The sequence below is a fragment of the Streptopelia decaocto genome (assembly GCF_964273445.1).
Source record: "Streptopelia decaocto genome assembly, chromosome: 1".
NCBI lineage: Eukaryota > Metazoa > Chordata > Aves > Columbiformes > Columbidae > Streptopelia > Streptopelia decaocto.
The window spans coordinates 105,871,127-105,898,606 of NC_138663.1; the positions used below are offsets into that span (position 1 = coordinate 105,871,127).

The window sequence follows — 27,480 nt, forward strand, 5'->3', positions numbered from 1 at the left end:
TCCTATCATTGGTTGTCACCAAGAAGAGTCTGGCTGCAACCTCGTGACACTCACCCTTTACATATTTATAAACATTAATGAGGTCACCCCTCAGTCTCCTCTTCTCCAAGCTAAAGCGACCCAGCTCCCTCAGCCTTTCCTCATAAGGGAGATGCTCCACTCCCTTCATCATCTTTGTTGCCCTGCGCTGGACTCTCTCCAGCAGTTCCCTGTCCTTCTTGAACGGGGGGGCCCAGAACTGGACACAATATTCCAGATGGGGTCTCACTGGGGCAGAGTCGAGGGGGATGAGAACCTCTCTTGACCCACTGACCACCCCCCCTCTAATACACCCAGGATGCCATTGGCCTTCTTGGCCACAAGGGCACAGTGCTGGCTCCTGGTCATCCTGCTGTCCACCAGGACCTCCAGGTCCCTTTCCCCTACGCTGCTCTCTAATAGGTCATTCCCCAACCTATACTGGAACCTGGGGTTGTTCCTGCCCAGATGCAATACTCTACACTTTCCCTTGTTATATTTCATTAAATTTTTCCCCGCCCAACTCTCCAGCCTGTCCAGGTCTCGCTGGATGGCAGCACAGCCTTCTGGCGTGTCAGCCACTCCTCCCAGCTTAGTGTCATCAGCAAACTTGCTGATAGTACACTCTATTCCCTCATCCAAATCATTGATGAAAATACTGAATAATACCGGCCCCAGCACAGACCCTTGAGGCACTCCGCTAGATACAGGCCTCCAACTAGACTCTGCCCCATTGACCACGATTCTCTTGCTTCTTTCCTTCAGCCAGTTCGCAGTTCACCTCACTACCCGATCGTCCAGACCACACTTCCTGATGTTTCTCACATCAGCCTGCTCCAACAGTAAAAATTGCCAGAACAAGCAAAAAAATTAATCAGACCAAAATACATGGATTACTAACACACCCACCCACACATAAGCAAGCTACAGAGAAAATAAAAACATCAAAACATCCAGAGCTTGGAAAGTTGCCAGGGAAGCAGGGAAAAAAAAAAAAAAAAAAAAAAAAAAAAAGAAACTGAAAAAAGAAACTGAAAAGAAACTGACTTCTGGGAAGAGAAAGTATAATATCAGGGCACCTTCTCTTTGCCTCCCAGTCTTTTTTAGGACAAGGTTAGAGGAACACTATCAACCATCTAATCCTGCCAGTTCTATAAATCCTTATGGAAACTACTTCAAGAGGCTATTGCCAAAACCACATTCACTTCCCTATGTAACACACAGTTCCAAATAATATTATATAAATAAATTCTGAAGAAACTGACACTGCTTTAAAGAATTGCAATATTACAGCTCCAAAGAAGTTATATCTTTGAAAATATAATTTCTACATAGCACATTTGGTCCTTGTTTCAATCTCTGATTAGCTTCTCTTCCTGCTCATGGCTTGGAGCCTCAAGAACAGAAAACCAAAAAGTGTTTAGTTTCCTTTTTAGCATAAACCTATATATTTTTTTAAATTTACTAATTAAATGACAGCATATTTTAAACAGAAATACTCCACTGAGTTTTTTCTTAAGAATACAAAGGACAAACCTGAGTCTCCTTAGTATATTAATTTAAACTATCTACATTGAACTCCATCAGTGAAGCAATATGATGTGTATTTAAATAAGAATTTTTAAAACGTTTTTTAAACATGAGCAATTACACTGTATATTAAAGAATGGAAAGCAATACATTTTATTTTCAAACTTAAATTTTCAACAGTTCCACTAATATATAGTTACAATTAAGCCACTGCCTTTTCAGAAGGTTTCACTAATAACTTGTTGCAATATAAAGTACTAGTCACTAAAAGCTAATAATCTTAACATTGAAGCTTCACATTGCCATGTGTCCACTGCATGACCACTGCACATATTTAAAACCCTCTCACTTTTGCATAATTCATTAAACGTTCACATGCTGGTTCTCACAAAACATCCAACAGCTGACAGCCCCAAAGAGTAACCGTTCTTTCCTCTCTGTTCCATAACCTCACACCTCCCCAAGTAATCCCCCTCTCAAAGCCTGGCATTGAAACATATCCAACCAACTGATCACCACAGGACAGCCAGTACCACACTTGCCCCCATGAAAAACATACAGGATCCATTCTGCTGACGGCAACGAGCACGGCATCCTTCCCATTCAGACGAGAACATCAGCGGTTCCCTGTGACAGGGAATGGGAAAGAGCCTCTGTTGCTGACAGGGAGTCTCACATCACTTCAAGGCCAAACACCCAGGGCAGCTGCCTCACTGGGAGCTCCCCCACCTCCTCTGAAGCCAGATGAACAGGTTGAGGCGTGACATCATTTGTAATCATGCCCTGGGCATCCAGGACAGCCCAGAGTGCTGCTGTTGCAGACTATTGCCTGGTACAAGACCATCTTGGTGGATCTGTGTCTTCAGGGAGGGGAGATGGGCTGGGAGAGCTAGAAAGATTCATTTTATTAGTTTTGCTTTCACCATTTAAACAGCAATAACAGCAGCAATAATAAATAATAACACAGAAGTGATGCTGTGTTTTTCCTCACAAAATCTTCATTGCTGTTAACAGAAACAAAAGCTCAAAGTGACAACATTTTCACACAATGGAACCTATCTGAAAGCTTCTTTCACCAGTTATATTATCTTGTATTTCACCATAAGGATCTCTTGTATTTCATTATAAGGATAACAACTTCAAAGATCATATCCAGAACTTGGAACAAGAAACTAGATCTCCTGGCTCTCACTCCCAAGACAACAATCTTGTTGTTAGGATGCCACAATCTAAAAACATTTCCTAAGAATAAATACATAGACAGTATTCTAGTAAGATTTCCAACAAAAAAAAGCTCAAAAATTGAATTGCATATTCCTGCCAAGTATGCAAAAAAACCCAAACCAAAACATAACCCAAAAAACCTCTAATAATTCACTAACCCATAAAGCAAGCTATCTTTTCAGGTACACACAGAAATAACACCACTTTCACCACTTGCCCTAGTCTGCATATAACCTCAGTGTCTCAGCAGATGCCACTACTTTCAGAAGTGGCTACTTCAGCAAAGCTGACCCAGACCTCAATTCATAGTATTCAGGGTACTTAGGAGAGAAGTGAAGGCAACAGGAACCTACAAGCCCCAAAGCAAAGGCAGGCACTGCGGTTTCAGAGAGTGCAACGACAAAGCAGGAGGGAAGGACAACAGGAGCTGGTCATTCTCCAACCTGATGGGTACCAAGCAGCAGCCAGAGGGCTGGGGAAGCAGAAAGCACTGCAGGTACCCAAGTGTTCTTCTGGGACATGGGGAACAGTCTCTGTTTCCTCCCAGGAGCCAAACTATGGCTGTAAAGAGCCCCTGCATGTGCACAAGCCCAGTCTTATGAGAGATTTTAGGAAAGCACTATCAAGAATGGGTAGGGGTGTGAGGTATGTAGCAAGCACAAGGGTCCCAGCTTCACTCAGAATTCCCTGCAGGCTCTAACTGGCTGTGAAGATGAAAACCAACCAAACAAAACAGATAGAGAAGAAAATAAAATGAGAAAAAACAGACAAGGAACTCCACTGTGTACCTATGATTGAGCACAAACATCCCTGACATCCTACAACTAATTTGCACTATTTAAAGATTGTATTCTGCTTGTGTAACAAGAAATCCGGGTTGCTATTCTGACCTGAGGCAGCAGTAGTTACACAAAGTCCTGTTTCATTCATTCTAAAACCCAAGCTACCCACCACAATTCCAAAAATAACTACTACCACACTTCTTACTAAACTTAAAGAGAATTTGCCTCCCCAATCCAGCTAGCAATATTGGCAAGTCCTCTGGAGTACAGAAAAGGCTGAAGGCTGCCACATGAAGTACATTCAGTTTACCAGCATAATGCTACCCAGTCCCACATAGAATGGGGTTTGTAAATTAAAACCAGCAAGCATGGCTCTGCACCACAGTTTCCTGCTTTCTACATCTTCATCTGCTATCAGCAAAATCTAACTGTCTCAGATGTCGCCACACTTACAAACACAGTTTTACACTGCAGAGCATGGTTAGATGAGGAATTTGTTAAAATAAGACCACAAAAAGAAAAAAAACAACAACAAAAAAAACCCAAACACCACACCAACAAAAGCCCCCTACCAGTCTCCTAATGGCATTAAACCAAAACAAAACACACACAACCCCCCCACACTAATACCCTACACATCATCCACATTTACTTTATTTTCTCGCTATAAAAGTAAGGATTTGAGATTTCAAGTTGAAGTTTTTAAGCTAGAAAAGCACCCAAAGACCAGCTTTATACCATGCAAATGAACAACACTGCAATCACACCTGCTACCTCATTTTTTTCAACTGCGGAACAGAGGAGTAAAACAGACAACCAGAAACAGCAGGTCATTCTCCACCCATACTTCTATTTCCCTACCTGAAAAATTGAAAGAAAACAGAAAAGACGACAACCAGATATGCATTCCACACATTTCATATGATAAATTAAGCATCACTATCTCTCAAAAAAGTAGGTATCTACAAAAGCAAGCAGAGGTAAATTAGATCTTAAAGAAGATCTAATTAAAGACAATTTTCTCATATTTAGACAAACTACTCTCACAAAATCATCAGTGACCATAGCTGCAGGCTAATAGGCAGTGAAAGCAGAAAGAGAAATTTCAAATACCTTGTCTGTTACACCTTGCATATTGAATTGCAGAGCATAAGAAAAGTATGAATCTATCTCGTGTCTATATGTATAAAAATACACAAAATTCAGAGCAGTTGTTTTGCAGATTCAAGAACAGGAAGCACCTCTGATATAACTTCACAGTGAAAGTCCCCTGAAAAAAATAACTGCAGATGTACTGCATACATATCATTGCTACCTCTCCTTTCCTCTTTCTTTCTCACATCCGTCTTCAGACAACTCCTCTTCAATGATCTCCTAATTTGCATTTATTCCGTGAAATTTAAAACTACTTTTGCTACGGACAACTCCAGGTATCTTTTCCACATCATGACCTAGTACTCCCTTGAAAACTTTTTTTTTTTAAATTTTCGTAACACTTCATTATAATGTCTTTTCATAAACATTGCAATATATTGCATTTCCCTAATTTTTCTGTTTCTGATTTGTACATATTTTCTTCCAAACACTTTTCCCTTCAAACTCCACTTCCAGAATTTATTCACACACGTTGATACCATTCAGGCCTCTTTACTGTGTTAATTCAGTGGTTTCAATCCAGCCTAAACATTCAATTTTTTGCAAAACCCAACAGTTTCTTTGGCATGTCATCATGAATTTATTCAAAAGGAAATAAAATCACAGGAAGGAAAATCTATTTTCCATAAGAAATTATTCCCTCCACTTGAAGCTAGAATGCAAAGTACCTCAAGAATTTCATTAGTGATTTTTACCTCTGAATAACTTTCTTAAGTAACCACTCTTACAACCAATTATGATAAGAAATGGGAATCTGGAGTTGCATCGAGCTCCACCACTTATTTGTAGCATTCTTTTTTGCCTGCCTCTCAAGTACCTTGCTGACACAACAGAACAGCAATGGGGTATGAACTGATTACTGGGGAGCTCGACTCTGCATGCACTTGTTAAAACATTTTCCATAACCGAAAGAGAAAGTTTACAATTTCTTATAATCTCCAGCTACAAGGAGATTTACACAGGAAAAACTGAAGAAAAATGGAAGTTTTCACTCAAGATATTCACAAACTAGCTACACTTCTAGGAAGTTTGTATCTTCCACTTCACATTACTTAATTTAGTGATGGAATGCTCAACTGTGAAAAACATATTTGACTTCGCATTCAAGCGGAGAATAGGGAAGAATTTAATGTGGTTTTTAGTTCTTTAGAAAACAGCTCTCAATGAGAAGAAAAAAAAAAGCCGAGGAGAGGCAAAGAACAGATAGTGATATTTTATGAGAAGACAAAAATCCACATTTATTTTGTTTCATCATTGCCGCGTGACAGACGTGGATCTATTCTTTCTTCTTGGAAATGACAAGAACAAGGATTATGATAGTGTGCGCTTGTCCCCACAGGACACTGAGGCTCCTGTGTCCATTCCCATCCCACTACAGGCTCAGTAAGTTTGCCACCAAACCACTTCCCCAAATTACCAGGACACGTGCAGTGTTACTGCAGCAAAATCAAATTACTTCATTATGTGCACATGTCTAAACACACAACAGGCTCACACAGAAGAAGAAAAGCAGAAGAAAAATACACTCATACCCTTGGAAAGGGGAAAGTCCCAAAGATCCTCTGAAGCTGCAGTAACAGATTAACATAAAACCTATTTATGTAACTTATTTTAGTTCTTACTCTCTTTTCCATAGTGGAGAGACAAGTTTATGGAGCTTTCTAGAAACTAACAACCTAGCTCTGCAATGACAAATCAAGGAGGCCCAGAAGTACTAGTGGCTAGTCTCATTTGTGCAGACATACACATGCACACACACATGCCCAGTAAAAAAGATATTTCTAAAACTTTGAACACCTTTCCTAACACCAGTATCACTGCAAGTTATTTGATACATTACATGTGTGGGTTGGGGTTTTTTTTAAGTTTTTATAGGCAACTGTTTGGAAAAAAAAAAAAAACAAAACCAAAACACTTTACTAATCCTCTATTTGTTTAGCTAGGAATAAATACTCACAAAAAGCTACTAGAAAACCTAAGAAAGCACTCTGGAAAAGAAGTGGCAGTTACAGAGAAGAGAAAATATTGCACATGTCATGACATATGTTTTCTAGAATAATCACTTTGTTCCCAGACCGCACAGTCAAACATCATAACTGAACAGCAGAGAAATGTAAGGGTAGCTACTTTTATTTTCAGGATATCAAAACTACATTGCCTTTGCAAAGAAAGTAATCTTGTCTTTGTAACATAGCCTCAATAACATATTGTATTGCAATATATTATGGTTTTGGATAATATTATGATATAAAGGCTAGTATCTAGCCCAAACAGCACAGTACACAAAACATATACACACAACACAAGAACAGTTCCACTTTGTACTCACTCTTACAAAGTTGTCAGGGAACAAACCTCTTCTGCCTTTGAGCTGTCCTTCCCACCAGCCTCCATCATCTTTCTTGATATTGGTGATTATGTCACCTACAGTGATCGTCAGCTCATCATCATGTTGAGCTTTGTAGTCAAACTCCACTATCGCCTCAACTAAAAGAGAAACATAAATATGCATAATTATTGACTACACTTAGGTTTCCATGAGAGGAATAGGAAAACACCAATGCAATTATATATTCTCAGTGAAAGCAATATATTCAGCTTAACCAAGAGAGCACATCAAATAGGAAACATGTAATGGTAATGTTTTGTGGGTAACTGCTACATGAGAGGTCAAAGGAAAAAAAAAGACACATGCCCATCACAGTTAAGGCAACAAATGGCATACATTTTTCTTTACTGTTTAAAGGAAATCAATTTGTGATGCTTCAGCAGTATCTACTCCGGCAGCATTACAAGGTTTATTTTTATTTCTTGGACAACATTTTAGCACTTGTTCATGGGACTTCTAAAGCATCTTATTTCTGGAAAAGGTCTCAAATTCATAAGCATCCCAAGCCACTGCACATACTTTGCTAAATACACCACTGTTAACCTAAAGAGTATTTAACAATAATTTTTTGCATCATGCTGAGTTTCACCATACAAAAATGCAATGCTTTGCTGCATGAACATGCTCTTGCAAGGTTTCACCAAAGGAAGAAAAATTTACTTTCACTTGTGATTATGCATCAGAGGATCTGAAGATGAAATATTCCTACTGCTCTGTATGCCTGTTATTGGACAGAGGTGCACTATAAGCTTGCTACCATTGTATGGTGTATCTTTGCCTTTTCCTAGGAGGGCTTCCCATTCCTTGAAACCATACAGACAACAAAGTCTCTGTAGAGCATTAAGAAAGTCAGAAAGACAGAAAAATTCCTTGGGACAATAAAAAATAATAGATCTGGGGTAGGCAAATACAGAAGCCGTAGTTATATTTAGTGGTTCACCAAATACCTACTAGGAGGAGACAGATCGGCAACGTCAAGGATAGCCATATTTGTAAAGTCTTACTCCTGTTTTCTTCAGTAGAAAACCACCTCCCAGAATGTTCCACCAAACATTTAGCACTTCAACCATTAAAACAGCAAAATGAGAACTATTAATAGGCATCTGCTTTCTGCACAAATGACTGTGCTATGTAAACCCTGCAAGATGTGGCCAGCAACCAGGCAATACAGCTCACAAAGCAAAGCTAACCATTACACCACAGACAGTAAAAAGGTTCTGTCTAAATAACAGAAACCCTGAGAATTAAATTGAATTAAGCTGACAGGGAAGCAGAGTTATTCCTTTCCACCCCCAAAATGCCACACAGACACAATGCTGAACGTCTACCACCCCCAGAGCCTGCAAGTCATAGCTCAAAGAGTGTTCTGACTTTCAGATGCATCCCAGACACAAGGCTGATTATATTCATCTGACTTCTTCTGTGAAGCCCCAAAACATTAGAAAACCAGTTCATGAGAGGCCTGATAAACTGCATAATGAACGGTGTAAGAGTGGCGCCACACATTACAAGCTGACATACAAGCAGAACTTGAAAAAGTTACCACTTAACTGAAAAGTCAGTCATTCGGGCCAGGGAGGATCTCAGGTCTCTAGTTCAGCTTCCTGTTCAAAGCAACACTGATTCTGGCACCAAACCAAGCTGCTCAAGGCTTTGTTCACATGGGTCTTGAAAACCTCCAAGGACAGAGGCAGGGCACACAGGGCAACCTGCTCCACTGTTTGACTGGGAGAATCCATTGGAACCTTTCTTGTTTCAATTAACATCCATTGGTCTTCTCATCCCACCATGAACTGCTGTTAAGAGCCTGACTCGATCTTCTTGATCACCTCCTTGTAGGTATAGTAAGGCTGCTATTAGCACATCCTGCTTTCTCTAAGCAAGGCAACTGGAGTTCCTCTAACCTCAGCTCCCTCCCCACTTCAGTACATCAATTTTTCAATCAATTTCATATCAACCACATACTTGAGGAGAGTGCAGCCCACTGCATTCTCCAGTAATTGATGAAGATGTTAAATAGAACAGGTCCCAGGACATGCCTCTGGTGGTACTGCATTTATTATCACCTTGCAAGTAGATTACTACCCATTAACCACTACCCAAATCACACAACGTTTAGGGTTGGAAGGCACATCCCATTACTCAAAGCAGAGATAGCTAAAGTGCAAGTTGCTTAGGGCCTTATGCAGCCAGGTTTGGATATCTCTGACAATGGAAATTCCAGTGTTTGATCACCCTTAAGGTTAAAAAAGTTTTCTTATTTTTGAATGGATTTTCTTGTATTTCAATTCATGCCCATTGTCTCTTTTCCTTTCACTGTCCTTCACACCTGTACTGGTTTCAGCTGGGACAGAGGTAATTTTCTTCATAGCAGTTCACATAGTGGTTTCGGATTTGTGACTAAAACATTGTTGATAACACCCAGATGTTTTAGCTGTTGCTGAAGAATGCTTACACAGCCTCAAGGCCTTCTCCATTTCTCACACTGCTCAACAGCGAGTAGGCTGGGGGTACACACAGAACTGGAACACAGACAGGACAGCTGACCCCAACTGACCAAAGGCACATTCCATACTATAGGGTGTGTGCTCTGCAATAAAAGCTGGTGGAAAGAAGGGAGTACATTTGGGGTTATGGCATTTGTCTTGCCAAGTCACCATTATGCGTGATGGAGCCCTGCTTTTCTGGAGATGGCTAAACCTCTGCCTGCTGATGGAGAGCAGAGTTCCTTCTTTCGTTTTGCTTGCATAAACAGCATTTGCTCTACTCTTTCAGCTGTCTTTATCTCAACCCAGGAGTATTCTCACTTTTACCCTTTCAATATGCTTCCCCATCCCTCTGTGGGGGAGTTAGCAAGCAGCTGTGTGGGGCTGAGCTGCCTACTAGCATTAACCCGCAACAACGTCGCTCTCCACATTCAACTCCAGGTGAGCTTTGGCTTTCCTAATTCCATCCCTGCACACACAGACCTTCTCTCTATCTTTGTTCCAGGTCACTTCTCCCTGCTTTCAGCTCCTGTCCTCTTTCTTTTTATGTTTGATTTTTGTCAGGAGCTCCTTATTCATCCATGATGGCATCCTACCACCTCTGCTTGTTTTCCTGCTTATCAGGATGGACCACTATGGAGCTCAGAGGAAGTGATATCTGAAAACCAACGAGTTCACGTGGATCCCTCTGTTCTCCACAACTGTCTCCAGTGGGATTCTTCCAAGCAGAGCCCTGAACAGGCCAAAGTCTTCCCTCTTCAAGTCCAGGGTTGCAATCCTGCTTTCTGCTTTTTCCCCCTGTTCCTCTCTGGATCCTCAAACTTACCATCTCATGGTTAGTGCAGCCAAGTCTACCCCCAGCCTTCACAAACAGTTCTTCCTTGTTTGCAAGCATGAGAACCAGCAGCCACCACACACCAGAAACCTCCTGGATTGCTCAAACCCAGGGCACAAAGAAAGTACTGTATCCCTCCAGCAGATATCAGGGTGGTTGAAAATCTTCCATGAGGGCCAAGTCCTGCCAAAAAGAGCCTTATTCCAATGGTCTGAAGGCCTCATCAACTACTTCCGGGTTAGGCGGTTTGTAGAGACACCTACCACAACATTATCTACATTGGTCTGCCCACTACCCATAACCCACACACTCTCAGGTGGTTCACCATGTGTCCCACAGCAGAGCTCCATGCATTTCAGCTGCTCTGCTACATAAAGATCAACTCTCCCACCTTCCTAGCCAGTCTTACCCAAATAACCTGTATCGATCTATTGCAGCGCTCCAGTCACATGAGCTATCCCATCCTATCTTCATGATTCAAATGAAATCAGAACTCTGCAACTGCATGTAGACATGTAATTCCTCTTCTTTGCACCCATACTGTATGCATGAGAGCACAGACATTTCAGAGAGGCAACCAGTCACGCTGATTTCCCAGAAAGAGTACAAGAGTTTTCTCCATAATTATGAAGGCACCTTCTTGCTTGTACAGATATGCTTGGGAAGGGCCCCCTTGAGTCCTGTTTTGTTGATTACAGGGTCCCCACAGTCTGAGCCACTCCACACATTTTGTTTGCCAACCTGGTCCACCACTTCCTTCCAAGACTGTTGGTTATTCTCTCCTTCCCCCATCATTACTATTTTAAAGCTCTCCTCACCTGGTTGGTAAGGAAATGCTTTTGCTCCACTAAGTCAGGTGGATCCCGTCTTTTCCAAGCAATCCTCAAAGAGGATCCCATGATCATTAAATTAGAATTCTTTTGCTGACAACACCTATGCAACCACAGGATCTGCCCAGACTTCCTCACACTCCTCCCTCTCACTGAAGGAATCAAGAAGAAAACCAGCCATGATCCATCCCCCTGACCATCACCACAGAGCCATATAGTCACAACTGATACATTCCAGGTTACTCCTGGCAATATCATCAAAGTCTACACAGCAGAGCAGCAGGGGGTAGTAGTCTGAGGGCCAGACAAGTCTTGGCAGTCTTTCCACCATGTTCCAGATCCAAGTCCCTGGCAAGCAACAAGCCTCCCTAGACAACAGGGCAGATCAGCAGATGGGAGTCTCCATTCCCCGCAACAGGGAATTTCCCTACTATTATCACTTGCCACTTTCTCCTGGTGCTCCTGCATGGCTCAGATTTAGCCAGCTTTGGTGCTTCACTGGTTGGAGTATTCAAACCCTTATCGCCTACAAGAGCACTGAATCTGTTCTGTGATTGCAGACCTTGAGGCAAAGCAGAAGCCTTCCTGCTGGTGTCAGAAGTTATAAACTCCAGGTTTCCAGACTTGCCATTCTGGGAAACTCCATTCCCACTCCAACAGACACAGACTCTGCCCATCCTTCATGCAGGAAAGCTGGGGCTTTAGGCTCTTGAAGCCTCTGGAACGTGTAGAAGATCTGGAAAGCCCAACCCTCTAAGCTCAACCATCCAACCAAATTTTTAAATCCACCTAGTTGCCCTGCAGCATTCCACCACAACTACTGAGCTATTCCACACCACCTTTGGTGGAGTTGCTGGATCCATTCTATGGCAACTGCTACACAAACCACAGAATCTGTTGACTTTGAACTAACCATTCCAGTTAGAAAAAAAAATTAAAAATTGCATGTTTCTAAAATATTAACTAAAATCCATAAAAGTAGCATCAATACTATGCCACATATGCACCCTTTACCTCAGATAAACCAGTAAAGTTCGTTCAGAAGTTGTATTTACATAATATCTCTCCAAAGACTACTGGATTTAGGCAGAGGCACTAAGGTACACTACCTTTAAGTCTCACAACAATTATAATTTTTAAAAAATCAAATAAAAATCTCCACAGAACACAACAGTATTCAGGCTCAAAAAAAATGCAAAATTCAGACTATTTAGCAGGGTGTTTCCAATTTGGTTTAGCCTCAGGAAAGATCTTTTGAGAGTAAGGCCATATGTCCTTCATTTCTAAGCAGTCTACTAGGATGCACTTGCTCTCAGAACTCACAGCTTATATACAGCTTTTTGTATGTGCCAAGTCATTTCTCCTCCCTACTTAAAAAGCTTTTAAATCCTATTCTCATTTTGCTGTGGATGCAATTACATACTGCTTCGCTCTTAGTTCTCCCTAAGCAATCTGGAGGTGGCAAGAGAGCTGTAAGGGGGAGATGGACATGGAGCAAAGATTTGGACTGGCTCCAACTACTGATTTTTCAAGCACTCCTTGACATTCAGACTGCAGGAAGACATATTGAAGGAAGGGAAACAACTCTGCCACTCTCAAAGTCCCCTGTTTTAAAAGAGTTCTAGTACCCGTTGCCATGTTTGCAGTTTTCTCCTAAGAAGGCTGTAAAACTGACCTTATTCTTCATAGTTTTGTTTTCTTATTAGCTATGTGCACTCTCTTATGAAGAGAGACCAAAAAGCACAAGAGGGTTCTTGAACTGACTCTACAGCTGCTTGGGTCAGCTGGAGGTACTGGAGTTATCTTCCTGGAGTTTATCTGTTTTGCACTAGTTCATATACAGACAGCTGCAGCTGTTCAACCACTTTCTTTTACTGGAAGTTTATTAAATAAACAAAAAACCCTTTACTGTGCAGGCTCTTCTCTGTCTATACAATTTTCCACTTATTAAAAAACATATAAATATTTTTAAAAGCTGTCTCCTCTCAGAGAATTTGATTACTGTAACATAAGTGTGTGTGTAAGCTGTGAGAGACATGAGTCACCAAAAATGGACCACACAATCAAGATGTTTATAAACTCTTCAAAGAAAACCAAGAGCACAGATTGGAAAGAGGAACAAGAGCACACCTAACAAATGTGCAGATCATGACAAACTGACGGGAAGGTACTTCTGAGATCACTCAAAATTCTCATTTATCACACTGAATTCTCATTTATCATACTGAAGCTTGCAGAGCATATGACAAGCTAAAAGTGCTTCACAATTTATATGTCCATGCAGTTGCAGTTTTTAAACCATGCTCATTTTCTTTATCACAGTAAACCCCACCACTTTCTCAAAACTGTGTTTTGAAAAATTCGTTCTGCTAGTCAAACTTAAATCTTTTTTGTTTCTTTTGAGAAAAAAAATTGTCTTCATGGAAGCTAGATTGGTACTGGACACAACACCAATCCAGATACACTAAGAATAAAGCAGATCTGAATTTTGCCCTGCAGCTGCAAGTACAACATATCTAATTCCTGAAGCACTGTGCTAGATTTCTGCTCAGGAACTGGACTAAAACAGGGTCCCAGTTTGCACAATGATTTATGATGTGAGAAAACACTACATGGACACTGAGCTCAAGCTAATTTTATTTGTTAACCAACAAAGGCTGGTCTTAGGCCTAACTCTGCCAAGGTAAACAGCTTGTTACATTAACAGCCAAAACCCAAGACCCTTTTAAGCCAAAAGCAAAATAAAATGGCAAAATTGGAGCAGACAGATCTGGCTTCTCTTTTTGGTGTATTTTTCTTAAAAATATTGTGCATCATCATGCCTGAAATTCAAACCTGCCCCAGCTTGCAAACTGTAGCTATTAGATTCCTTCTGTTGGAAAAAAAAAAGGCATTTTTCACGTCAGGAATGAAATCCAGTATCAAAAGCAATTCAAGTTATTTTCATCTAAAAGGGGAATGTTCATTCCCATGCCAACACAATCAGCTATCCCTAACCTTATATTACCATCAATCCAAATTGTAACATAAAAACTCAAGAAACAGAATCAAAGCTAATTATTGCCAACGCTGGTGGAGACTGGCACAGTACAACTCATTACTGTAATGTCAGGGACAAAGTTTTTTTTTAATTTAACGCTTAGAGGTTTGGGTTTAAAATACAGATTTTTAAATGTTAATGCTGTGAATCAGGAACTAAAATGTAACCTCTCAGCTATATTTAAAATAAGCATATATAGAAAAAAAAATGATTAAAAGTTTAACTATTCCCACTTTTCATTAACCAAATTAGTCTTACATACACACATTAAATGATTTTGTAGATAATTAGAAACATTTTTCCTATTGCTTAGCTTGTTTTCATACCACATTTTAAATTACAAGAAAAATCAAATATCTTAAAACTGATGTAGTCAGAATAAGTATTACTTTAATAATGCCACCAGTATTTGAAGACAGAAGTGTCTTGGTTTACGGTATTTTCAATTATCATAGTGTCTTTCCAAGCAAGAAATGAAAGAAGAAAAGAAACAGAGATTTGCTACTGTGCAACAAAAACTACATTATTAAATCAGCTTCTGGTGACATCTAAAGTGTGTAGGCACAATGGGAATGTTATTAACGTCTTTGGCACTATTCCACCCAAGTAACAGCATCCATATGGCAACACCACCTTCTGCAGAGCACAGTTTTACACACAAATCCAGACCTTAAGGCTAGCGTATGCAGTTAGACACAGCAGTCAAAGAGTGAAGAGCTTCTCTAGTGTGAGTCTTGCATTTTTACTTTTGTTAGTCACTCAGCTTCATGCGAATGATAAACACACATGTTGCACTGGCTTACCCAAAAAAACAGAACTGAAACTAGACAAACTACCTTCAAATATTCTACACTAAAGCTTTAAATTAAAGTTCAAATTACATTTCCTCAGAAGAGAGTGCAACAGAGCTTTTCTCTTTTGCATGAAGATAACTGTTCAGAAGTAGCAAAGACTGACAGCGTGAACAAGCATCACACAACAACCCTGCTCTCAGGTCACACTGCCTAAGCCTCTATAGGAGGGTCTCAGCGATGACAGTTGGCTTCATGTTCTCTACCACCTACAGTAGATGGATCTATTATCAGAACCTAGTAATCAGAAGTTGGAATGTGTTGCCTTTCTGTTACACCATATTTCTCTTATAAAAGTTACAAAGATTCATTTTGTAGCAAATACTTAACAGTTTATCAACATTTTCAATTATAAGTACATTTTATAATGGGTTAACAATCTGGCCATCACATTCCATCTGCCTCAAAACTTGCTAGAAAAGGTCTTACTTCAAATGCGCTGTTCTGTTTGAGAGACACAGGTACAAACTGGTGAACGTACTATGCTTTGAGTGCTTATGGGCATACTAAATAATTAAAAAAAAAAAAAATCTGTATTTTTGCTATACAATAGGTTGCAAGAAAACTCTTAGTAAAATATTAGAAGGTACTAGGCGGGGAAAAATTCAGTACCCTTTATTAGACCAAATGACAAAACACAACTTACATTCTGAACTCAAATGATAACAAACAAATGTACATTACATTCAATAATGCTAGTTTCCTAACCTAGATCTGGAGGGTCAGAAGGCCTGAAAACCAAATATGACCCACAAGGCTATTGTCTTCTGGACTCTAGAAACACTGAGCAGCTGGCAGGCCAGTCACATGTGGGATGCTGTGGTACAAATGTGCTTTGAGGGAGGAGGAGGAAGATAGATTCATGTAAGATCTGGCAGAATTTATTACAAATGGCACAGATCTGATGAAAGGGGAATGCAGTGGTGTAACCACTGAATGCCCATCTGGGGTTCCAAAAGTCCTTTCTATCCAAAACCACCACAGCTATTGCAGGCATTAGCTATAACATCTCTATGATGATTATAACTAAATGGTTGTTAGCATCTGTGAAGAAGAGTTCAGATGTGGCTCTTCTACCAGAGAACAAAATAATCTGTATTTTGTAAAGAGTCACCTTTCTCAGTGTTATTACACTTTTTAACTTTAGATGAAAGAGCCACTGAATAGCCCTTTGAGACATTATTCTACCAAAATGGAAATGCCCTTTGCCACATGCTACCTCTGAAAAGCACACCAAAACCACTAACTTCACCATTCAAATGTAGATTGCAACTGGGATTTTCAAGAAAGCTTGGGCTCTCAGGTTTGTAGCACATCTGTTGCAGAAAAAAATAACTTAAACATTTTGTATCTGCTTGATTGCAAGCAATTATCAAAGAACCATAACTTCATGGAAAAATTAATTCCAATTTTGTACATTTTTAACACTTTTTCTTTTGCAACACTTGGTATCAGAAATAATACTCTCTTCTAAAAGTATCTGCAAGGATTCAGCTTCATGAAAAACAAAAGATTAAGGGGGAGGAAAAGACAATACCAGAAGTAAAACATGTACTACTCAATCTTCAAGAGGGTGAATCCATGCTACAAGATAAAAAGCAACTCCTCTGCTAAGACAACAGCTTTCAGTTTACATTATATTTTCCTGTTTCCCCTTTGAAAACAATGGGGGGGAGCTAAAGGTCATAGTCCTAGAATAGCATCTTCACTGAATCACACCATCCAAGAGCAGAACAGTCACAGAAAGGGTCACCTAAGTCATGCTGTACATAGATCTTGTTATGCTATAGTCCCAGCCTGCTCCCACAGGCCACAAATGCTCTTCACCCAGACTGCACATTCACTGGAAACGTAGTAGGTAGTCATGGAGCACTTAGGACAGACAGGAAGCATTTCAGAGGAAGCGCCTTTGTGTGCAATTCCCATGTACACACACAGACAGGCACAAAAGCAAAGGAGCTGTGCAGAGGAACCCAACCAAAACCTAACTTGGAGTAAAGAGTGAGCACTTGGCCTAAGGCTGTCTTGACGTGACTCTTCTCTAGGCAGCAGCAGAGCTGAAGCCACTCCAGCTGACGTAACACCTGAGCTGTCCTCCAGAAAAAGAGAAGACTAGTTTTCTCTTTTCCAAAGAGGGAACCATATGCTTTTTTGCAGCTCTTAAAAAAAAAAACACAAGCACCAAGTTATTTTAGTGGAATTTACCCAGCAGGACAAGCAATACTTTATATTCCAGCTAAGACATTTGGTATGATCACAATTCATCAAAAATTTCTCCCATTTACAGTTAGGTAAATAAAGAACAACAATAAGTCAGTGTTTTCATATTTCTGTATATAGATAGGGTGTTTCAATATAAAACATGAATCTCATAGCAATTTTGTGGTAAACAACTTCAGGCAGGTACTTCTAATAAATATTATTAATTCGTTCAGCTGTTCTTAGCCTACCACAGTAGTTGCCTCTCACTGAATCTATTATATCACACTCATACCTCTGATACAAACTTATTAAACAATATGCCATAGCACATCTGATCATCAGAGATGTTCATGCACACACAACTATGGAGTAAGCAAGGAAATACAAGATTGTTGTGGTTGTTCTAAATGACAGCAGTTACATCTGTATTCTCAAAGGCTCCCTTATATACCACTGTGGATCCAACAATACATGTCAGATTTTATGGGCCAGGTCTCCTTAACCTTTTTGAAAGGGCGTGATTGCACAGATGATCTTTGGCATTCATGCGGCTGGCAGTCTAGGAAGCACTTTTATTCCACTAATCAATTCATCTTTTCCTGTAGTGCAAAGTGGTCCTTCTGCCTTCGACAACAAACTGCTAGAATCAGACTGTTGCTACTGAAAATAGATTAATTTTACTGTAATTCACTGATTCTATCAACCAGAGTACCTCTCATCTACAGCAGATGATCCCAGTATATAGTGTTCACAAACAAGCTTACTTTTGATTCACGTTGTCATCAAGTTTGTAGATGATGCACATTGCATTAAGCTGTAACTGAAACAACAGAGTGCCTCATATGGGCAAAACTGTCTTGAGAGTTAGTTCACTTGTTTTAACACTGTTCTTCCTCTCAGATACTAATGCCCAGAAGAAGCCATCCAGAAGAAATAGAACACACAAGATTTGGAGGGAAATATTTAATATCATAATATTAACATGAGTTCCTGCTTCCTCCAGTATCCATAAAAATAATTCAAAGTTCTGAAAGGTATAAAGGATTATACCATAGGCATTGCTGGGATAAACAGGAAAGGAGAAGAAGATTGTAACTCAAGCTATGCAAAGACAAATAATTCCCATTTGACAAACTATCTATTCATAAAAACTTGTTAGTAATGCTACTCTTGTGGTTTCTAAATCACATTCTCAGACAACTGAGAAGCTAGGAAGGATATTAGCTACTTCTTCAGAACAAAAAGGAGAAAGATTACTTACAGCTAAAACTATATACAAAATTACTATTTGGTTAAACTCATGAGAATTGCTACCAAATGGATGTATCAACATAAAGAGGAAGCAGGATAGAAAAGCTGATGCCATGAAAATTACTGCTGTTTAAGATTACTCAGAAGTACTAGTCCAGTGTAACTGCCACATGATTCTAGTTTCAAAGTTGCTTTGATAATATTTGTAGATGCTGACAGATACTCACTGAGGTGAAAGGTCAAACAAACAAAAAATGTGGAAAGCAAGGTAACAATTACCTTTTCAGTGGCATAATGTAGTGTTATTTAACTCCCAGGAACATGAGAAGAGGTTTTGGTCAAAAATTTATTCACAGTCTTCACATTGCGTACTGCATAGCGTTTAATTGCTAAAGCTTCAGAGCTTCTAGAACAGTAACATTCACCTAGTCTCACTGAAATCAGACTAGAAGCACAAGTGTAATTACAAATATGATCTCAGACAAGCTTGGCAGATTTCACTTCAGATGCCTAAGCTGTTACTATCACCACCCATCTTTGCCAAAAGTAGCAACCCTTTCACACAGGAGGAGGATGGGGAGAACACGACATACTCCTCTTCATCTTAGCTACATTTACTTGAAGTACTGATAAAGATGGGTTTACATTAAGCAACTAGACTGCAAAATGGCACACAGATGTATTCTGTTGTGGTGTTCCTCCTGTTGGAAGTGGCAGTTTCTGCAAGAAGTGATTGCTGGCAGCAACAGCTTGGTACAGTCAAAATCCTTGGACGGTGTTACAGACCTTTGCTATTTAATGCCAGCTGCAGATAAACACGGTGTCTTAAAATAATTTCAAAGCTATGTCATTCTCTCTCAGTTTCATGGAATTCTATCATTTTTAAGACAGCAGTTGCAAAATATTTAGCCCATCTGCAGCTCTTCATGATTCGACCTGTCAAATGTTAAGATCAGAAACCAGTGCGATGTTTTTACTGATACATTATAAAATGTCACTAAGAGATGTGCTGTACAACAGTGAGAGCCTGGACTGGATATAGAAAATAAATAATCAGACTTTTTTTTTTTTTTTGTCTTCTAACCCTCTTTTACATAAATTCAAGCATTTCAACCTTCAAAGCTTCACAGTCAGAGGAAGATCAGGCCCAGTATGGAACTCCTCAGCAGTTTCATAATTTATAATCCAAATGAAAGGACACTTACTACTGTGCTTCCACATACAACAGATTGTAAGGCTTTATAGGAGCTGTAAAAGCTATGTGTGTGCTGGGACTCACAGCTCTAAGTACAACAGCTCAGACCACAGGTAATTTGCATTTCACCACTATGGTCCCATATAAGACTTACATGCCAGCATTAAACCATCTCCATTAACATCTAGATCATACTGCAAAACAGCCAAAAATCACCTAAGGTGCAAAAAAAAAACCCTTAACTTGCTCAATTATATGAGCAACAGCAGAAGGTGGGATAGGAGCATTTGAAGGAAGGACATATTTGATTAAAATAATACCTTTACCACCCCCAATATAATATTTTTTCTTGATTAATAATGAAGTCTCATAACTCTGCTCCTCACAATTCTTCGCGACTTGTCTTTTTACTTCAGGTTCTTTTATTCTCCTTCAAACTGTGCTAAGAGCAATAGTGCTGAAAAAAAAAATGCCATTTTAGAAACAGAAATTACTGCATATAAAGATTTGCAATTTCCAGAAAACCCTTGGGCAAATAAACTTAACTATCATATCAGACTCTGTGCATTAAAAAGCCTTCGAATTTCAATTCTAGAATTCAGGATGCAATTCTGGAGAAATAAGTTTTAGATAATAACTTTAATGCCTCTGTTTTCTCAGCTCAAAACAGTTTCTGCAGGTAATTTCTTCTGGATGTCACAATAAACGGAATTCACAAACTAATATACTTTTTGTTGCTCTTATGAATAAAAATGTTCCCACATCACAGACATTAGCTTTTCTGTTCTTTCATGGTGATTTTCAAAATCCCATGTGTCAGTTATAGGCCTGGGCAAGGAAGTACTTTCATTGACATATTTTATTTCAATTTTCTCTTAAAGAAATCCTCTGGATTTTGAACAAGGCAAAGCCTTTCATAAAGCAGAGGTTATGCTGCAAGAAGACACAGCTCTTCTAGAAGTTATCTCTGGTAGTAGGTTAAAGAACTCAAGAAGTCTCCTCCACCTGAACACTCACTTCCAAGAGAACATCTTTAATGCTTACAGCTGAAAGAAATCTCCAAACAAGGAGACAGTACACAGAGCTCCTCCTTAGAAGAATAATCCTGAAAGCAAAGACTGATGCAAGCCAAACAAGTACATCTGAAAGCTTGTCACAAACTTTCTTTGGGAGCAAGAACAGCTTGTGACCTGATGACCACATTACTCCAATGAGGAATCTGAGCGACTGTGTGCTGGTTGAATGACAATGCTCAGCAGAGCTGCATATGGAATGAAAGCACAAACAAAAGACAGCATTTAGAGAGCCCATTGCCACATTGAGGCTGCAGGGAGAATGGGGAGGAAGCAGCAGGATGGAGCTCTATGGAACCCAAGTAAACATAAACAGAGGCAATGATCCCTATTGTTTTATAAGCAATTATTGTTCTAAAGACCTCCTCCTCCCATCTACCCCTAGTTACCAACACTGGTACTGTCTGGAACAGAACAAGGCATGCGGACAAGGAAGAAACAATAAGGCAGATTCTACTCGAGATGAGTAGAACCACCTTGAATACTGGCACAGAATCTTTCTGTGGCATCCAGGAGGCAGTGTTCAGGCTAAAACCATGCAGCCAAGAGAACTAGAAAGGACAGAGATAGTGCTGTCACTGCATGTTATCTACCTTGACCACTTCTTCCAAGGCCAAGCAGAAAGATCTACTTCTCCCTCATCTAAGAAAAAGGTTCCTGGGCTTCATCCATTTGTAAAATCTTCTAATGACCTTCCCTAGTTTCCAATGATCCAAGCTCTTGGAGCCAAGGAAGTCAGAAGCCAAAACTAATCCTACATTCCAGAGGGTCTAGAGATGCAAAGAGCATTTCTTGCATTTAAGATCTCTGCTTTGAACAGCTACATTTACATCATCTCCTTGGTTTTGGTTCTTGAGAGAGACACCGACAGACTTCAACAGACAGGAACTGAAATACTACTTAAAATAGCAACATCCTGCTTTTAAGTTCTCCAAACTAAAAAAACACTGGAACTTCAGCATTTGGTTTTGCCGACTTCCACAACCTGTTTTTCTCCACACACAAAAGGCACCACTCTTCCATCAGAAAATATCAAAAAGGTGGCTGGGAAAACACAACGTGCAACACACACCTCAGCATTTACCTTTCAAGGTACCAATTCCAACTCTGAAAAACTCAGTGAACTAAAGCAATAGTCTCTGAAAGACAGCCAGACCCTCCCCTTCCTGACACGGTATTTACAGGAAACCAGCTGAAGGTTTGTTGTTTCCCTATTTCTGAAGCAAAATTAATAAAGAACTAGCCACAGTTTTGCTGTATTCCACACCAGATTGTCTTCAGGATTCTGTAGATGTTTGCATCTTAATATAGGGAGTTTTGAGGCTGTGTAAGTGAGGTATACAGAAAACTTTCCTAAAAAGAGAAGTAGTGCACTTGAAAGACAGATGAAAGAGAAGGAAAGATGAATCTGAAGGAAGTGTGTATGAAAAGAAGACATGATACACAAACCCCACCACTAACCCAAATTAACAACAAAACACAATTTACAAGAGGAAAGAAGCATTTCTATAAGCAACAGGAAGAGCAATTGCTTTCTGACAGAAAGCAATGAAGGAACGAGAAACACACAGGAATAAACAAGACTGTTTTCTGCATAAATATGAACCAACTATCAAATATATTGTGGAGGAATACGTATTAATAGATCTCACAACTCCAGAACCAGTGCAGACAACTTTGAATTGTCAGACCATGGTTCATAATGAACTAGATGGCATCTTATCTCAACCTGCTATGAACCATTCAGATAATTGACATGTCAGCTTGTCAAAAACACTATTTATAGGTGCATTTCACAGAAAAATTGTAGTCTCTAAAATAAGTAGCATGCTTAATGCCAATCAAAGTGAGCAATTCTGAAAGGAGGTATGAGGCGACAGCACAAAGACCATTCAAGTTGACCTCAAGGGTCAAGGTAAAACTGAGGAATGTATTTCAACTCTTTTTAAATGCAGCTAAATAAAGGTATTTGATGAAATGATACGCAGATACAAAGGACTTTAATATGAAAAGTTCCAAAGAATATAACGATCTTCCCATTTTAGAAGCGCGAATTGGACAGAAGAGGAAATAGCAGCTGTCTAGACAGAGGAACATTAAAAACAATTGTAACCAATGTTGACAGCAACAGTAGCAATAAGATTTCTCTCCCAGTTGAAAGGCTGTTTCTTGAAACAGAAAGAGTCGCTCTTGTACAAATGAGTTGGGTGTTTGAAGGTGCATTTCTTTTCACCACACATTCCCAGTTCAAGCCTTCAGCTGCACTCAGTCAAGCAAGGAAGAAGTCATAGAAGGTGCTTCTTGATGCTGCATTAAAACCTTCCATCAGTAATAGAAGTTAACTAAGCTAGATTAACTATGCGCAGAAATCCCTCTGTTAAATATGGGCTACCTCTACGAAGTTGGAGCAGTTTTATACAGTTAGCTAAACTTGGCTCACTATAACCAACAAGACTCATTGACTGCTACAAAAAGAAAGAAGCAACTGAGAAGCTGATCAAATGTATAAGCTAACCAGTTAAAATCCAACAAAATCCACCAAAAAATTTAGATCTGTGTCACCTGAAAAATTAACTGTGTTGTTAAAGTTACTAACAAAAATAGCTACAAAGAACACATTTCCAATATTAAGAATATAGCAATTAACAGTGAAATCAAGATAAAAAATAATCTAGTATCAGACTAAAATTAATGACTGAACTAGTTAAATTATCAGCTCAATGCAGCAAATGGCTTAGAATCTTAAAATTAATGTTACCCATTTCATCGAACAAAAACACAACAAAAGTAAAGAAGTGTATCAAAATCATTCAAATTCACTAGTTGGAGCTGGTTTAAACCATTTGACTTCAATATCAAGATATTTAAGTCTGAACCAACTCCAGATTTCAAGATTGCACAGTGATTTACCTTTTCTTTCCCACAAGCAATCTAAAAATACAGATATTAAAAAAAAAAAAAAAAAGTTTGAAAGCTACCAAGCCAGTAGTCTCAATGTCTATTGGCAGCTTGATGCTTCCCTGAACAAAAATTTAAACGGAAGAATAAAGAGTGGCTCATGACATTGAGGAAAAAAATCTTTAATATCACAAGGGCTCACAAATTTGCAGACATCTTTTGTACTCTTCTGGAACTGGAATTTAAATTTCCATTATATTAGGAAGTGAAGTTCTACACATCGCTTGCTACCAGGTCAGCCTTCACAAGGTGCAATTTTCCTAGTTAGCAGGACCATGCCCTGCCTGGAAGTACTGATGCTAACTCTCAGATGTTCAGAAATATCCACTGTCACAAACTGCTTGATCATACACTCAAGGCAAGGCTTCCAAGCTTAACCTTGACTAGCGGCCTTTCCTCTCTGCACCCATTTCTCCTTCCCTTCCCCTTGCCCAGTGATTGAAAAGACGATGGGAACAAAGTTATGTTCTTCTAGGGTCTGGGTTTTTTTGTATGAGTTGTTTGAGGAGTTTTGGCTGGTTTGTGTGTGTTGTTTTTGGTTTTTTTTTTCTTTTGTTTGTGGGTTTGTTTTGTTGTTTGGTTTGGTTGTTTTTTTTTTTTTTTGGGGGGGGGGATGGGGCATTGCTTGTTTGTTTTAAACAGATAGTTTAAGCAGAAAGCTTGGTATTTGTATTCAACGAACACTGCAGTTCTGCAGTCTTGCTGAAATACAGTACCCAGACTACTTCATAGGAAATTAAGATGGTCTTTTCTAGAGTGAAAGACCTTGATATGATATTTTTCCATAAAGCTGTTGATGACAATAAGGACACATTCATAAGAAATGGCTGATGGAAAAGAAAAGTATCAAGGTAAGCAATCTTTGTCCATAAAGCATTCAGATACTGTTTATAAATAAACTTCACCACTCTCCCAAAGCTAAAACACTTTTTAATAAACGCTTCAAATTTGACAGCAAAAAGTTTTTTAAACCTTTTCATAATGAGACCTGAAAATACAGGCATCTTTTTCTGGATGCACTTTAGAATTTCTGGTGTGCCCTTTTACAATGGGAAGTAGACAGAAGAGCATTAACAGCTTAATATGAGCTCGGTGAGATCTCACAGAAAGAACAGCAGGAATGAGAAAAACACCAAAAAATTAAGATGAGGTCTTGCTGCTTGCCAGCTTTATATCTGCCACAAGGACAGTGAATTTTCAATGCTGCACAAGCCTATCACAGAAAAAAAAAATCCATTCTGCCAAGTTACCAGAGTATTAAAAATGTTTCTTGCCAGTGGTAAAGACAAAGCAGCAACCACAGATAGAGGACATATTCAGTTTAAACCTGAGATGATCATTCTCAATGAATGGTTTTACATTTGGCTCAAAAATGAAAAGTTCTGTTTGTGTTCATTTATGCTCTAATGCTTCTGCTACGTTTAACTAAAATCTTTGTAAGTCTAGCTAGGCAGAAAGACAGGGCTACATACAATGAGAGTCAGGTTGACACTGGTAGTCAATAAAGCATGGGATAGCACCAGCAGTTGCACTGACCTTCAAGAACTTATTCCCACAAAACCAAACCAAAACGAACAGAAAAACACCCTGAAGTAACTTGTGTGTGTTTTTGTTTTGAGACCTCATTATCAATAACAAGCACCAACATGTTGCTTTGTAAATCAACAAGCAAGATCCTGGAAACTGCAAATACAAGACAGAACATGTCATGGGGATTTCTGTTCTGATGAGGGTTTTTGTGATAGTTTTGGATGGTTTTCTTCAAAGGTAGGTCACATAAATTCTCTTGTGGGATACAGTACACCTAATTTGTAAATATGAGCAGCATGACCATTGAAAGATGATTAAATATTGATAGATCATTGAATGGCTTGGGTCAGAAGAGACTTTTAAAGATCACCTACTCCAACCTCACTGCCGTGGGATCAAGTTGGACCTTGATTTGCAACACATGCAACAAATCTATATTAGCATTTTTTGCAAAAGCATTAGTTCCCTGGGGAGCTGTGCACCAGTGATGACTTTGGTCTTTAAATAAATGAACAGATTTACACTGTTTTTGGCATGAGCTGGTTTCAATCATCTGAAGTGTTTTAGCTGCACAGTACAAAAGAGTGAGAAGGAGAAAAGGAGAGGAACGTTCTCCTCCTCTACAATACTTTTAACGAAATTTAAAGGTAGAGCTCAAAAGGCATCTCTTTACACCTACCCTTACAGATAATTTAGAGGTTAGGGATATTTTCCTCATATAACTGCTCAGCTTTCTACACCACATTATCCTTGTCACTAAAGAGAACTATCTCAGCACAGACATCATTTCTGATCGACAACTCTTCACCCTAAAAGAGAAGCATGAATTCTCAGTGACACCCCCATTGGAATACAAACTGCTGCAAGAATGAAAACAAATACATCCTTTCCATCCTTTCCACCACTCAGCATCCAGGATGCTCCTTTCTCTAAGCTGAAGTTATGTTTGTGTTAGGAACAATGCATAGCTAAGACATTGCAACAGTCATCTCATCATACAGTTTTTAAGTGGACATTACCACTGCATTCTCAAGAGTTGGTTTCTACTGATGCTTCTCAATTACCAATAATAAAGAGGGAAAAAAGTCAACTTCATTTGCTAATACAATCCATGATAACTGAACTGCAGTACTGCATATTCTCTCACACATAGAGACTTAAAGCTTTTATTATGCTTCCTCTCTGTATGAAGTAAACTGTCAGCAATTACTTTTACATTAACTGAATTAGTGAATCTTGATACTCACCTCCTCTCTTGTTCCCCTCTCCCAAATATAATTTTTCATCATTCCATCACATGCAGAACATAGATATGCCCTACAGCTACTTCCTGTTCTTGCATCCTGGAAAAACATCCACTCCCTGGTCTAGGTTTTTGTATTCTGTGATTTTAGAAAAACACAGATAGGAACCATACAAAATCCATCACTGTTTTTTTATGAGCTTGCTCTATATCAGCAGTATCAGAGCAAAACAAGAGATACCATCTCTGTGGCTGTTTTCTCTCCTTTGATCCCATCAGGGCTAACCTGCTTTCAGCACTTCAATGACCTCTAACATTTCAGCCCTGAAATTTCAGCTGCTCATTTCACATTACCAAGCTCTCTTTTTTCTCCTCTTAACAACACATGCACCTCTTCCTCTTCAAGCAGGGAAGGAGTCAACACATTATCTACAAGGTCAATGCTGATCTGCTACATTAATTCTGATGCACTGCTGGTAGAATGATTACCAGCAGTATTCTCAAAAAAAAAAAAAAAAAAAAAAACCCACCACCACACCACAAACAAACCATCAACCTCTAACATCTAATGAATTGCAATTACGAAAGAAGTAATCTGAATAACATTACAGATACATTGTATATACTGCATTAGTAACACTTTACATAGAAATATCTATGCACTCAGCATTAAAATCAAAATAAAGCTGCTTCTCAATAAAGTGTTTTAATTATTACATATACTTCCTTAAATCACAGCAGAAAAAAACCTGTTCTAGCAGCTCAAACATAATTTTTTACATATGAATCTTTGATTAGCACAAAAAAGAGCAAGAATTCTGTTGTTTTAAGAAACTATCTATTTAAAATATTCTCTTCTTTATCACAATTTCTGATCTAAAAGCAACA

At 39.2% G+C, this 27,480-nt stretch overlaps 1 protein-coding gene across 5 annotated transcripts in view; it reads right to left on the reverse strand.

The window, feature by feature from the left end:
• SH3KBP1 (SH3 domain containing kinase binding protein 1) overlaps positions 1-27,480 on the reverse strand; it is a 228,542-nt gene that overhangs the window by 195,294 nt on the left and 5,768 nt on the right. For 3 of the 5 annotated variants that reach the window (XM_082054547.1, XM_082054542.1, XM_082054546.1), the window contains exon 2: positions 7,039-7,196. In XM_082054547.1, the coding sequence (XP_081910673.1) occupies positions 7,039-7,196 (158 nt within the window). The remainder of the gene's footprint in view (positions 1-7,038; positions 7,197-27,480) is intronic. The other 2 variants (XM_082054543.1, XM_082054544.1) reach the window with 1 other exon arrangement.